Source organism: Anomaloglossus baeobatrachus, chromosome 7 (genome assembly GCF_048569485.1).
Source record: "Anomaloglossus baeobatrachus isolate aAnoBae1 chromosome 7, aAnoBae1.hap1, whole genome shotgun sequence".
NCBI classification, from domain to species: Eukaryota; Metazoa; Chordata; class Amphibia; order Anura; family Aromobatidae; genus Anomaloglossus; species Anomaloglossus baeobatrachus.
The window spans coordinates 245,481,588-245,494,779 of NC_134359.1; the positions used below are offsets into that span (position 1 = coordinate 245,481,588).

Consider the following 13,192-nt stretch of genomic DNA (forward strand, 5'->3'; position numbering starts at 1 on the left):
GGTCAGTTCGACCCATCCTGGACCTCAAACACCTAAATAAACATGTGCACGTACGGAGATTCAGAATGGAGTCCCTAAGGTCCATTATTGCATCCATGGTCAAAGGGGAACTCCTTGCCTCCATAGACATCAAAGACGCGTACCTGCACATACGCATCGCCCCACATCACCAAAAGTTCCTCTGCTTCGCAATTCAGTACTCCCACTTTCAATTCGTAGCTCTACCCTTCGGCCTTGCCACCACACCAAGGGTCTTCACCAAAGTCATGGCGGCCGCCAATTAGCGTCCTTCACGCCAGGGGAGTAGTCGTTCTCCCTTACTTGGACGACCTCCTGATCAAGGCCCCCTCCTTCCGCGACTGCTCAACCAGCGTACAGATCACTGTGGACACCCTATCCCGCTTAGGGTGGCTAGTGAATCTGGACAAATCATCCCCGATCCCATCACGATCCATCACCTTCCTGGGCATGTCCCTGGACACCCGTCGGGGCTTGATCCTTCTCCCTCAGGACAAGGCGTTCGCTCTTCAACGAGCGGTACGCTGCCTTCTACGTCCTCCGTCTCACTCCATTCGATTCAGCATGAAAGTGCTCGGCAGGATGGTAGCGGCTATAGAAGCAGTACCCTTTGCTCAATTGCACCTCCGCCCACTGCACCTAGCCCTTCTAGCGGCCTGGGACAAGAGCCCCTTCTCCCTGAACAGACATCTTCACCTGACGCCTTCAGTCAGGTACGCACTCCGCTGGTGGCTTCGGTCCTCATCCCTATCGAAGGGGAGATCTTTTCTCCCAGTGAACTGGCTGGTCCTGACCACGGACGCCAGCCTCCTAGGCTGGGGAGCAGTGTACCGGCACCACACTGCTCAAGGACGTTGGACGCCCCAGGAGTCTTTCCTTCCCATCAACATCCTGGAACTCCGCGCGATCTTCCTCGCGCTCAGAGCGTTCTGACCTCTGCTAGCGGGTCGTCAGATTCGAGTCCAATCGGACAATGCGACAGCTGTAGCCTATATCAATCGGCAGGGGGGCACCCGCAGCAAAGCGGCTTATCTCGAGGCCCACAAGATCCTCAGCTGGGCCGAATCGACGGGATCAGTGATATCAGCGGTACACATACCGGGGGTAGAGAACTGGGCAACAGACTTTCTGAGTCACCAAGGCCTGGCCGCCGGAGAATGGTTTCTCCACCCAGATGTGTTTCTACACATCTGCACTCGCTGGGGCACACCAGACGTGGACCTAATGGCCTCAAGGTCGAATGCAAAGGTACCCGCGTTCATAGCCAGGTCACGCGACCCGCAGTCCATCGGCGCGGATGCTCTAGTCTGCTCCTGGCACCACTTCCGCCTGCCTTACATATTTCCACCTCTACCCCTGCTGCCGCGGGTAATCAAGAAGATCAAGGCAGAGGGAGTCCCGGTGATACTGATAGCACCGGACTGGTCCAGGTGCGCCTGGTACGCCGAATTAGTACAAATGCTCACAGACGCACCATGGCGCCTTCCGGACATCCCAGACTTGCTGACCCAAGGGCCCATTTCCCATCAGAACTCCAGAGCCCTGAAGCTGACGGCATGGCCATTGAGACCTGGGTATTAACAAGAGCGGGATTCTCCCCCGCGGTTATTGCCACCATGATCAGCGCCCGAAAGCCTGCTTCATCCCGCATTTACCACCGTACGTGGAAAATCTTCCTTTCATGGTGCAGGGAAACTAACGTTCAGCCTATGCCTCTGGCCATCCCCAGAATTCTCCACTTTCTTCAGTCTGGCTTGCAAGCGGGGTTGGCTCTCAGTTCCCTTAAAGGGCAGGTCTCAGCGCTCTCAATCTTCTACCATTGCCGCCTGGCTCAAAAACCGCAAGTCAAGACCTTCCTCCAGGGCGTTTCCCATCTAGTTCGCCCGTACAAACAGCCGCTGGAACCATGGGACCTCAACCTCATTCTGGATGGTCTCCAGAGGTCTCCCTTTGAACCCCTCAAGGAATCCTGCCTTGCTCTTCTGTCCTGGAAGGTAACATTCCTAGTGCCAATTACGTCCATCAGACGGGTTTCGGAGCTGGCAGCACTCTCTTGCCGCGAGCCTTTTCTGATCTTCCACCAGGACAAGGTGGTTCTGCGCCCCCTTCCGGATTTCCTTCCAAAGGTTCTTACCCCGTTTCATTTGAACGAGGACATTGTCCTGCCTTCCTTTTGTCCACACTCGGTTCATAGGGTGGAAAGGTCTCTGCATTCGTTAGACCTCGTCAGAGTTCTCAGATATTACATATCCAGGACAGCCCCCTTTAGGAAAACAGACTCTTTGTTCGTCATTCCTGAGGGGCCTAAGAAGGGACAGGCAGCTTCAAAGGCGACGCTGGCTCGCTGGATTCGCTCTGCGATCCAGGAAGTCTACCGCTTGCAACTCAAGCCCAATCCTAGTGGACTGCGGGCTCATTCCACGCGAGCAGTTGGAGCTTCGTGGGCCATTTGGCATCAGGCTTCAGTGGAACAGGTGTGTAAGGCTGCGACCTGGTCTAGCCTACATACGTTTTCAAAGCATTACAGAGTCCATACCCAGGTTTCAACTGAGGCAAATCTGGGTAGGAAAATTCTGCAAACGGCAGTAGAGCACCTCTCTCAGTAGGCGCTCCAGGCTGTCTGGGACTGGTTCCTAGTCCTTGGGTTGTGTTGTCTTCTTTTATGTTTCCCATCCATGGACTGCTTTAGGACGTCCCATGGTCCTGTGTCCCCCAATGAGGCGTCAGAGAAAAACGGATTTTTGTGTATTTACCGTAAAATCGTTTTCTCTTAGCCATCATTGGGGGACACAGCACCCACCCTGTTGCCCTGTTGGGCCTTGGTTCTCTCAGTACCTTATTTGGTTATGACTCTTTTTTTTTTCTCATGTTTCTCTGTTGAGGTAAGTTTTTACTGGTTTTTTTCTCCTACTGCTTGTGTACTAAAACTGAGGTTGCCTGGCCCGGCCAGGGGTTGTATACTGCAGAGGAGGAGCTATGCTTTTGCATCTACTTAGTGTCCTCCTATGGATAGGCAGCATAACACCCATGGTCCTGTGTCCCCCAATGATGGCTAAGAGAAAACCATTTTACGGTGAGTACACAAAAATCCGTTTTTTAGGGTCCATACAACTCCCTGACCTCTTTTTATTCCATCTTTTGGAAAGGTAATTCTACCCAAAAATAGTAATTGACTGTTTTTTTATATTCCATTTTGGTGAAGACAGTATGGACTGAATATTTTTGATATTTTGTTAGTTTGCAAGGTTATGAATCAATACCAAATATAATAATATTTTATAGGTTTCACTAAATACATTTTGTGGGGAAAAAGGTGGAGAATTGAAATTATTTTTTTTTCTTCTGTTTCTTTCCTTATTTTTTTGTAATAGTCCTCGGTGATGATTCTTAAATACCTTACACAGTGATATTGTAATATAGAAGACTATTGCATATTTACCAGTCTTCCATTAAGCCAGCCACTGTGTACTGGGGTGGCACAGTGGCTCAGTGGTTAGCACTGCAGTCTTGTGGTGGCTCACTGGTTAGCACTGCAGTCTTGCAGCGCTGGGGTCCTGGGTGCAAATCCCACCGAGGACAATATCTGCAAGGAGTTTGTATGTTCTCCCCATGTTTGCGTGGGTTTCCTCCGGGTTCTCCGGTTTCCTCCCACACTCCAAAAACATACAGATAGGGACTCTAGATTGTGAGCCCAAATGGGGACAGTGTTGTCAATGTATGTAAAGCGCTGTGGAATTAATAGCGTTATATAAATGAAGAAATATTATTATTACTAATTAAATTTGGACACTGGGGGTCTCAGAAGGCACCTGGATACTGTGACAATACGCAGGGTGGCCTATCACTATCAGAAGCGCACCTCCTTCCTCATTCGTAACCTCTGTAATGCTGTTTTCACAATTGACAGAGGCATATACAGTGGTGATTCTCAGTTTGCGAACCCTTCAACATTTTTTATATGTCTGCATAAATTTGATTTAAAGGGAACCTGTCACCAGGTTTTTACCTTATGAGCTGCGGCCACCGCCAGTGAGCTCTTATATACAGCATTCCAGAACCCCTTTACGACCAAAGACCATATGTCTGTAGCTAACAGGAGCAGGTGGATCAGAGATCCACTCATACCTATTAAACCCTTCAGATTGTGCTGTCAAACACTGACAGCGAGATTTAAATGGCTGCGGCGGGGATCGCGCCGTTCCTTTGACGTGATCACTGGGCGCTAATGCTCTGTCATGGTAGCGCAGGGTCAGCTGATGACCCCAAACGCTGCCATTACACACTACATGTGAGAGTTATCAGAGCACCACTACTCACAGCAGATCAGCATTTCTGCTGATCAGAGCGATGTAGCTCTGATCAGCAAAAATGCACAGGTGATCGGACTGTGCAGTCATAAAGTCCCCTAGGTTGACTAGTAAAATAAGTAAAAAAAAAAAAAAAAGTTTGAAAAGAACCTAAACGTTCAAATTACCTCCCATTTGCTCCATTGCAAATAAAACAATTACATTTTTTTTAAAAATGCACATTTGGTATCTCTGTGTTCAGAAATGCCTGACCTATCAAAATATAAAATCAATTAATTTGATTGGCTCAGATGGGCGTCTTTGTCCTCCGGTGCCGGCGCCGCCTCTTTCGGCCATCATTGTTGCCACCTCTGTTGTCCTTCTAAAACCACGGTGCATGACGCGTCCAATGTCATACACACTGGCCAGCATTCATGTCCTGAGCAGGCGCACTTTGATCTGCCCTGAGCAGGGCAGATCAAAGTTTTGTAGTGCGCATGCGCAGGACTGGCGAGTGTGTATGACATAGACGCGTCATGCACACAAGCTTCAGGAGGAGGACGAAGATAGCCGAAAGAGGCGGCGCCGGCACCGGAGGACAAAGACGCCCATCTGAGCCACATCCACCTCAGCAACCAGTTTAGGTGAGTATTATAAAGTGTTTTTTTATGTTTTACACAGCGGCTTGGGCTCTTATATACACGATGTTAGAATGCTGTATATAAGAGCCCACTGGTGGTGGCCGCAGCTTACTGGGTAAAAAACTGGTGACAGGTTCCCTTTAAGGGCCAGCCACTTTGAAGACTGTTTAAATTACTATGGCTCCTTCTCTTAATTTTTGAGTAGGATACTAGGGGCTCAGTGCATGGTACTGCAATGGAGCTGCACTATCAGACACAGCATATACTTATTTCTCAAAAAAAAGTTGCTAAAAATTCCCTGCAGGGAGGCAACAACCAACCGCCCTCAGCTGATCACAGTTGTACATTTTTCTTCCTCCTGCTACCCAGCATTAACCTGTTTAATCAATGCAGAGAAGCTGAATACGATGTGCTTTTAGCTACTTCAATGGGGAGAACTGTGCAGTTATTCATGGCTGCACAGTTCTCCTCCTCGCCACTGAATATTCTTCTCTAATGGATGCAATCTATTGTGCTGGCAATCTAAAGCATGTAAAAAGAAAAAAAAAAGAGTTTAGATAACCGCCCTTCACGATATTTCTTTATCGTTCCTTTGGGAGACCCAGACCTTGGGTGTTTAGCTTCTGCCTCCGGAGGACACACAAAGTACTACACCTAAAAGTGTAGCTCCTCCCTCTGAGCTTATACACCCCCTGGTGAGCCAGTCCCAGCCAGTTTATCGATTTGTGTTCAGGAGGCATACATCCACACATGCATTCTCATATGATTTTTTGCTTTTTGGAAAGAGATTGAAGAAGTGCGGGTCCACGTCTGGACTCCCGGCATGTCCCTTCTCACCCCACTGTGTCGGTGGTGTTGTAAGGTTGATTTCCAAGGCTGGAGCCTTACATGCCGTGCTCCTTCACCATCCCTCCTGGGCTCTGGCTTGAAGTGGGAGTCAGCGCGGTCTCCATGCCTGACAGGAGACCGGTCTCCGTCCACAGCCCTTTAGGACTCTGCTGGACCGGAGGAGCACTCATCCCCAGGGACCTGGCCCTGCGTCTCAGCAGCTAAGTACCTGAGACGTTCATATGTTGGGGGTCCCTGTTCTTTATTGTATGGGGAGAGTGTGTTTGCTGTATTTATTTTGGCATTTCCGGCGGGTTCTCTGGCTTTCGCCCGAGAACCGCGCCGATGGTGCCTGCGCGTCGGCCTCACTGCTCAAATTTAGGCCCCGGCTTCGCCGGAGGCCTAGTTTCTGTTAACTGCCCTCGCATGTCACTCATGCAGAGGGACAGGCACGGCTCCTCCCGGCGGCCGTCCTGCACAGGGGAGGGACACTCCCCACTGCTTGTGCATGTCTCCTCCCCTGCAGGTCTCTATGGGCCTCCAGATCCCGTTTTCCTACAGGGACGCCCCCAAGTCCCGCCCCCTCTCTTCGCTCCGGCGGCCATTTTCTTGGACAGGGTTCACTCTGCGCTGGGCCATCCTGCACTCTGCATCCCTGCTGAGGTGCTGTGCATTGGGGGTCCGGGCTTCGGGATCTGGAGGGCACACAACACCGCTTCCAGCGGTCTGGTAAGCCACAGCCGGTCTCTGGTTGTGGACCTCTGTATATACTCCCTGGGGTTCATTCTCTTTGTAGAAGCTGTCCCCACTCCAGCAGCATCTCTCACACGAGGAGCAAGGCTCCAAAGCTTTATACTGTATGCGCTGCATGTAAGCTCCTGCTACCTGAACCGAGCACCTATCCACATTGTGATGTCTGCTCTAACTTGGCGGTGCCACAGCCTGGAGTCTCACCCCCAGTGGTCTCTCAGGCTGCTTCTGCACCTGTGGCTGAAACCCCGGCCTGGGTAGAGTCCTTCTCTAGGTCTATCTCCCAGTCTTTTGCTGAGTCCATGGGACTTCTGTCCAGAACTTTGATGAATATGCATCAGCCCCCTTCACAGGGTGCCTCTAATGCTCTTGCTAAGGGTCCTTTAGGATCCCTATCATCTGACCTCCGTCCACCGGAGCTCACAGAGGATTCATCATCAGGACACAGACCCCGTCCTCCTAAGAGGAGTCGCAGGGTTTCCTCTCCCTCCTCATCCCGCGGCTCTGATTCAAGAGCTGACTCGCAAGATGAGGAGGATGCCTTTACAGGGGGCTCGGAGGCTAACTCCATGTGCCCCATTGATCTTTCCGAGGGTGACTCAGATCTTAGTGACTTGATTGCTTCCATTAATTCTGTACTGGATCTCAATCCGCCAGTATCAGAGGAGCAACCCTCTCTGGCAGAAAAGCACCAGTTTACCTCGCCTAAGAGAGTAAAGAGTGTGTTCTTTAACCACTCCAGTTTTCAGACCGCTGTGACCAAACCCAGGGCCTGTCGTGACAAACGCTTCCCAAAGCGTGGTTCTGATGACCGTTTTCCCTTTCCACCTGAGGTGGTCAAGGAGTGGGCTCACTCCCCAAAGGTATACCCTCCGGTGTCTAGGCTCTCAGCCCGGACCGTTGTGTCGGTGGCTGATGGCACTTCCCTTAAGGATTCCACTGACCATCAGATTGACCTTCTGGCCAAATCCGTGTATGAAGCGGCGGGGGCCGCGTTTTCCCCAACTTTTGCAGCAGTGTGGGCTCTCAAAGCCATCTCTGCTTCTCTAGAGGAGATGCATTCCCTCACCAGGGAATCTATGCCCGAGATAATTGCCTTAACTTCTCAAGCTTCAGCTTTTTCATCTTATGCCATGTCTGCCATGCTAGAGGCTTCTCACCGCACTGCGGTGGCTTCGGCTAATTCCCTCATTATCCGCAGGATCTTGTGGCTTCGAGAGTGGAAGGCAGATGCTTCTTCAAAGAAGTACCTTGCTGGGCTCCCTTTTGCTGGTTCCCGGCTGTTCGGTGAACAGCTGGATGAAATTATTAAAGAAGCTACTGGCGGGAAGAGTACTTCCATGCCACAAACCAAGACCAGGAAACCTGCCCAGGGTAGGAATCAGTCGAGGTTTCGCTCCTTTCGTTCCTCCAACTGGTCGTCCTCTAAGCCCTCCGGCTCGTCCGCTAACTCAGCTAAGGACCAGAAATCCAACTGGCGCCCAAAAGCGCGTCCACAGAAGACCGCAGGAGGTTCTGCCACTAAGGTAGCCTCCTCGTGACTCTCTGCCCGCTCCAGCAACGTCCTTAGTCGGTGGCAGGCTCTCCCACTTTGGCGACGCTTGGTTTCAACAAGTCTCCGATCAGTGGGTGAGAGATATCATCTCTCACGGCTACAGGATAGAATTCTCTTCCAGCCCGCCAAACAGATTTTTTCTCTCAACTTCCCCCTGCTCCAAGGCCGCCGCCTTCTCACAGGCCGTGGCAGCCTTGCAGGCCAACGGAGTAATTGTACCAGTTCCCGCCCGGGAACGGTTCAGAGGTTTTTACTGTTTGGTGGCTGCAGCCGTGGATCGACATCACATGCGGTTATAGTAGTTGTGACTTTCACAACTACATCTGGTGAGTGTTACTCCCCCCTCCCTACCCTATACATATTGGGGTAAGACCCTATTTGCGCTTTTTTTCCACAGTCTTTCTTCGTAGTTCCCAAAAAGGACGGTACCTTCCGGCCCATCCTGGATCTCAAGCTTCTCAACAAGCATGTTCGGGTGCGGCACTTTCGCATGGAGTCTCTGCGATCAGTCATTGCCTCAATGACCCAAGGGGATTTCCTGGCGTCCATCGACATCAGAGATGCCTATCTACATGTGCCAATTGCAGTTTCACACCAGCGTTGGCTACGTTTTGCAATAGGAGAAGATCATTTCCAATTCGTGGCTCTCCCCTTCGGGTTAGCCACGGCCCCTCGGGTATTCACCAAGGTCATGGCAGCAGTGATTGCGGTTCTGCACCTCCAGGGGTTGGCAGTGCTCCTTTACCTGGACGACCTTCTAGTCAAGGCTCCATCCAGCGCAGACTGTCAGCGGAGTGTCTCGCTCACTCTCGCCACTCTAGCCCAATTCGGGTGGCTTGTCAATCTTCCCAAATCCACTCTGACTCTGACCCAGAGTCTCACGTACCTAGGGATGCAGTTCGAGACTTTGCCGGCACTTGTGAAGTTGCCCTTAAACAAACAGCTGTCACTCCAGTTGGCGGTGCGCTCTCTCCTGAGGCCCCGCCGTTATACCCTCAGGCCTCTGATGCAGGTGCTGGGTCAAATGGTGGCGTCCATGGAGGCTGATCCCTTTGCCCAGTTCCATCTGCGCCCCCTGCAGCTGGACATTCTCCCCTGTTGGGACAAGCGGCCTTCCTCCTTACACAAGTTAGTGGCTCTGTCGCCACGGACCAGGAGCTCTCTTCAGTGGTGGCTTCGGCCCCTCTCCCTGTCCCAAGGGCGCTCCTTCCTGGCCCCATCCTGGGTGATTCTCACCATGAATGCCAGTCTATCCGGTTGGGGAGCGGTATGTCTACACCACAGAGCACAGGGCACTTGGACTCCGTCCGAGTCAGCCCTTTCAATCAATGTGCTGGAAACCAGAGCCGTGCTTCTAGCTCTCCTAGCATTTCACCACCTGCTGGCGGGCAGGCACATTCGAGTCCAGTCAGACAAAGCGACAGCGGCTGCCTACATCAATCTACAAGGCGGGACACGCAGCCGCCTGGCAATGATGGAGGTACAACGCATTCTTCAATGGGCGGAAGACTCCAGGTCCACCATATCCGCAGTCCACATCCCAGGCGTGGACAACTGGGAGGCAGATTATCTCAGCCGTCAAAGCGTGGACGGTGGCGAGTGGTCCCTGCACCCGGCAGTATTTCAGTCGATCTGCTGCAAATGGGGCACTCCGGACGTGGACCTAATGGCATCCCGTCATAACAACAAAGTTCCTGTTTACGTGGCTCGCTCCCACGATCCTCAGGCCTTCGCCGCGGACGCTCTGGTTCAGGACTGGTCCCAGTTTCGTCTGTCCTACGTGTTTCCCCCTCTAGCTCTCTTGCCCAGAGTCCTGCGCAAGATCAGAATGGAGGGTCGTCGAGTCATCCTCATTGCACCGGACTGGCCCAGGCGAGCTTGGTATCCGGATCTGCTCCAACTGTCCGTAGAGATGCCGTGGCATCTCCCGGACCGTCCAGATCTATTCTCGCAAGGTCCGTTTTTCCGCCCGAATTCTGCGGCCTTCAAATTGACAGCGTGGCTCTTGAGTCCTGGATTTTGACGGCTTCTGGTATCCCCCCTGAAGTCATCTCCACTATGACTCGGGTGCGCAAGTCTTCCTCCGCTAAGATCTATCACAGGACTTGGAAAATTTTCCTGTCCTGGTGTCGCTCTACCGGCCATCCTCCTTGGCCATTCTCCTTGCCGACTCTTCTGTCTTTTCTACAGTCCGGTCTGCAGCTAGGACTGTCCCTCAACTCTCTCAAGGGACAAGTTTCAGCTCTGTCAGTTCTGTTCCAGCGGCGTCTCGCTCGGCTGGCTCAGGTCCGCACCTTCATGCAGGGCGCGTCTCACATCATTCCGCCTTACCGGCGGCCCTTGGACCCCTGGGACCTTAACTTGGTTCTCACAGTCTTGCAGAAACCCCCCTTTGAGCCTCTTAGGGAGGTTTCTTTGTATCGTCTTTCACAGAAAGTGGCCTTTCTGGTTGCCATAACTTCTCTCAGGAGAGTCTCTGATTTGGCTGCGCTCTCCTCGGAGTCACCTTTTTTAGTCTTTCATCAAGACAAGGTGGTTCTCTGTCCGACTCCGGACTTTCTTCCTAAGGTGGTCTCTCCCTTCCACCTTAACCAGAACATTACCTTACCTTCCTTCTGTCCGGCCCCTGTTCATCGCTTTGAAAAAGCTCTACATACTCTAGATCTGGTGCGTGCTCTCCGGATCTATGTGTCTCGCACCGCTGCGCTTAGGCGGTGCACCTCTCTTTTTGTGCTAACCACAGGTCGGCGCAAGGGCCTCCCTGCTTCTAAGCCGACCTTAGCCCGTTGGATTAGGTCGACCATTTCGGACGCCTACCAGAGAACGCAGGCGCCTCCCCCGCCGGGGATCAAAGCACACTCGACCAGAGCTGTCTGTGCCTCTTGGGCTTTTAGGCACCAGGCTACGGCTCAACAAGTCTGTCAGGCTGCCACTTGGGCTAGCCTGCATACCTTCTCGAAGCACTACCAAGTGCATGCTCATGCTTCGGCAGATGCGAGCTTGCGCAGACGCATCCTTCAGGTGGCGGTCGCCCATTTGTGAAGTTAGGGTCTGCCTACTTCTTAGTTTTTCTGTTTATTTCCCACCCAGGGACTGCTTTGGAACGTCCCAAGGTCTGGGTCTCCCATAGGAACGATAAAGAAAAAGAGAATTTTGTTTACTTACCGTAAATTCTTTTTCTTATAGTTCCGTCTTGGGAGACCCAGCACCCTCCCTGTTGCCTGTTGGCAATTTCCTTGTTCCGCGTGTTTTCACCGGCTGTTGTCGTGGACAGAGTCTCCGGTTGTTCCGGCTCTTGCTCTGTTCTACTTGTGGGTGGCTATTCTCCTTCAGCTTTTGCACTAAACTGGCTGGGACTGGCTCACCAGGGGGTGTATAAGCTCAGGGGGAGGAGCTACACTTTTAGGTGTAGTACTTTGTGTGTCCTCCGGAGGCAGAAGCTAAACACCCAAGGTCTGGGTCTCCCAAGACGGAACTATAAGAAAAAGAATTTATGGTAAGTAAACAAAATTCTCTTTTTTTCACTTCCTTTTGACCTCTGGGGAAGTTTTATTTGTATAAAATTGTTTTTTTTTTTCTGAGATCTTAACCTTTTTGTGTCCAGTCTTCTAGTCCGAAAAAAATAAGGTTTATTAATTAACTTACAAAAGAAAGTTTATTTCTAATTTTTTATTGTACCTATTTCTAAGTATATACGAGTGTGTAGAATGTATCTTTTATATTGTTTTACAGCTTGTATAATTAGTTTTGTTTTTTAGCGAGCAATGATGCAGTTTGAATGGCATGATGGAACTATTAAAAATATACATGTGGATCCCCCAGTGCTTTATGATTATCAGGTAACTTTTCTGACACTTGTTTACAGTACACTGATGACCGAGTTGCACATTTTTAATATTCGTGCTGTAAAATATAAATGTTCTAGGATGGAAACTTGATAAATAGCTTTAAGGGAAAAAATTCAGTAGAAATTGTAAATTGCTTTCAATTTTAATTTGTGCTCAAACCTAGGAGTCCAGTGTGACCGGGAGTTAAGGGGGCTTTACACGCTACGATATCGTTAATGTTTTATCGTCGGGGTCACATCGTTAGTGACGCACATCCGGCGTCATTAACGATATCGCAGTTTGTGACACTTATGTGTGACCTAAAACGATCGCAAAAGCGGCCAAAATCGTTTGCCGCAAAGAGGTTGTCCTCAAAGAAAAAAACGTTTACCTCTCATAAGCGATGTTGTTCGTCATTCCTGCGGCAGCACACATCGCTATGTGTGATACCGCAGGAGCGAGGCACATCTCTTTACCTGCCTCCATCGGCAATGTGGAAGGAAGTAGGTGGGCGGGATGTTTACGTCCCGCTCATCTCCGCCCCTCCGCTTCTATTGGCCGGCTGCCGTGTGACGTCGCTGTGACGCCACACGACCCGCCCCCTTAGAAAGGAGGTGGATCGCCGGCCAGAGCGACATCGCAGGGCAGGTAAGCCGTGTGACGGGGGAGCGCGATTTTGTGCGCGACGGGCAGCGATATGCCCGTGTCGCACAAACGATGGGGGCGGGTACGCACGCTAGCGATATCGGTACCGATATCGCTATCGTGTAAAGCCCCCTTTCCAGCTAGTATGTAAAAAAAAACAACCTGTCAATAACTAAGAAGACCGCCTACTGGGCTCCTAATAATCCCTAATAAAACCGCCCACTGGACTCCTAAGAATCACTAATAAGACCACCCACTGGACTCCTAAGAATCACTAATAAGACCGCCCACTGCACTCTTAAGAATCACTAATAAGACTGCCCACTGGACTCCTAAGAATTACTAATAAGACCGCCCATCACTAATAAGACCACCCACTGCACTCCTAAGAATCACTAATAAGGAAACTAGAAAAGAGAAGCGCTGATAGGGTTTTACCAGATTACACATACGGTTAAGCATATATCACAAACCGATTCAGGTTGTGAGAGGTCACAACCACCATAGATAGCATCAGATAATGGCGGCTGCAGCGGCCCCACGTGTTTGCAGATCAAAGTGGAGAAGGAGAAGGGGTTAAACCCGCGCAATCCGCCAGATAAATGCAGAGGAGATGTTGATAATTTAGAACATTCTTTTATT

General features: G+C 51.0%; 1 protein-coding gene across 2 annotated transcripts in view; it reads left to right on the plus strand.

The window, feature by feature from the left end:
* Window positions 1-13,192, plus strand: part of VWA3A (von Willebrand factor A domain containing 3A) — a 223,666-nt gene that overhangs the window by 87,875 nt on the left and 122,599 nt on the right. For both annotated transcript variants that reach the window (XM_075318003.1, XM_075318002.1), the window contains exon 15: window positions 11,837-11,917. In XM_075318003.1, the coding sequence (XP_075174118.1) occupies window positions 11,837-11,917 (81 nt within the window). The remainder of the gene's footprint in view (window positions 1-11,836; window positions 11,918-13,192) is intronic.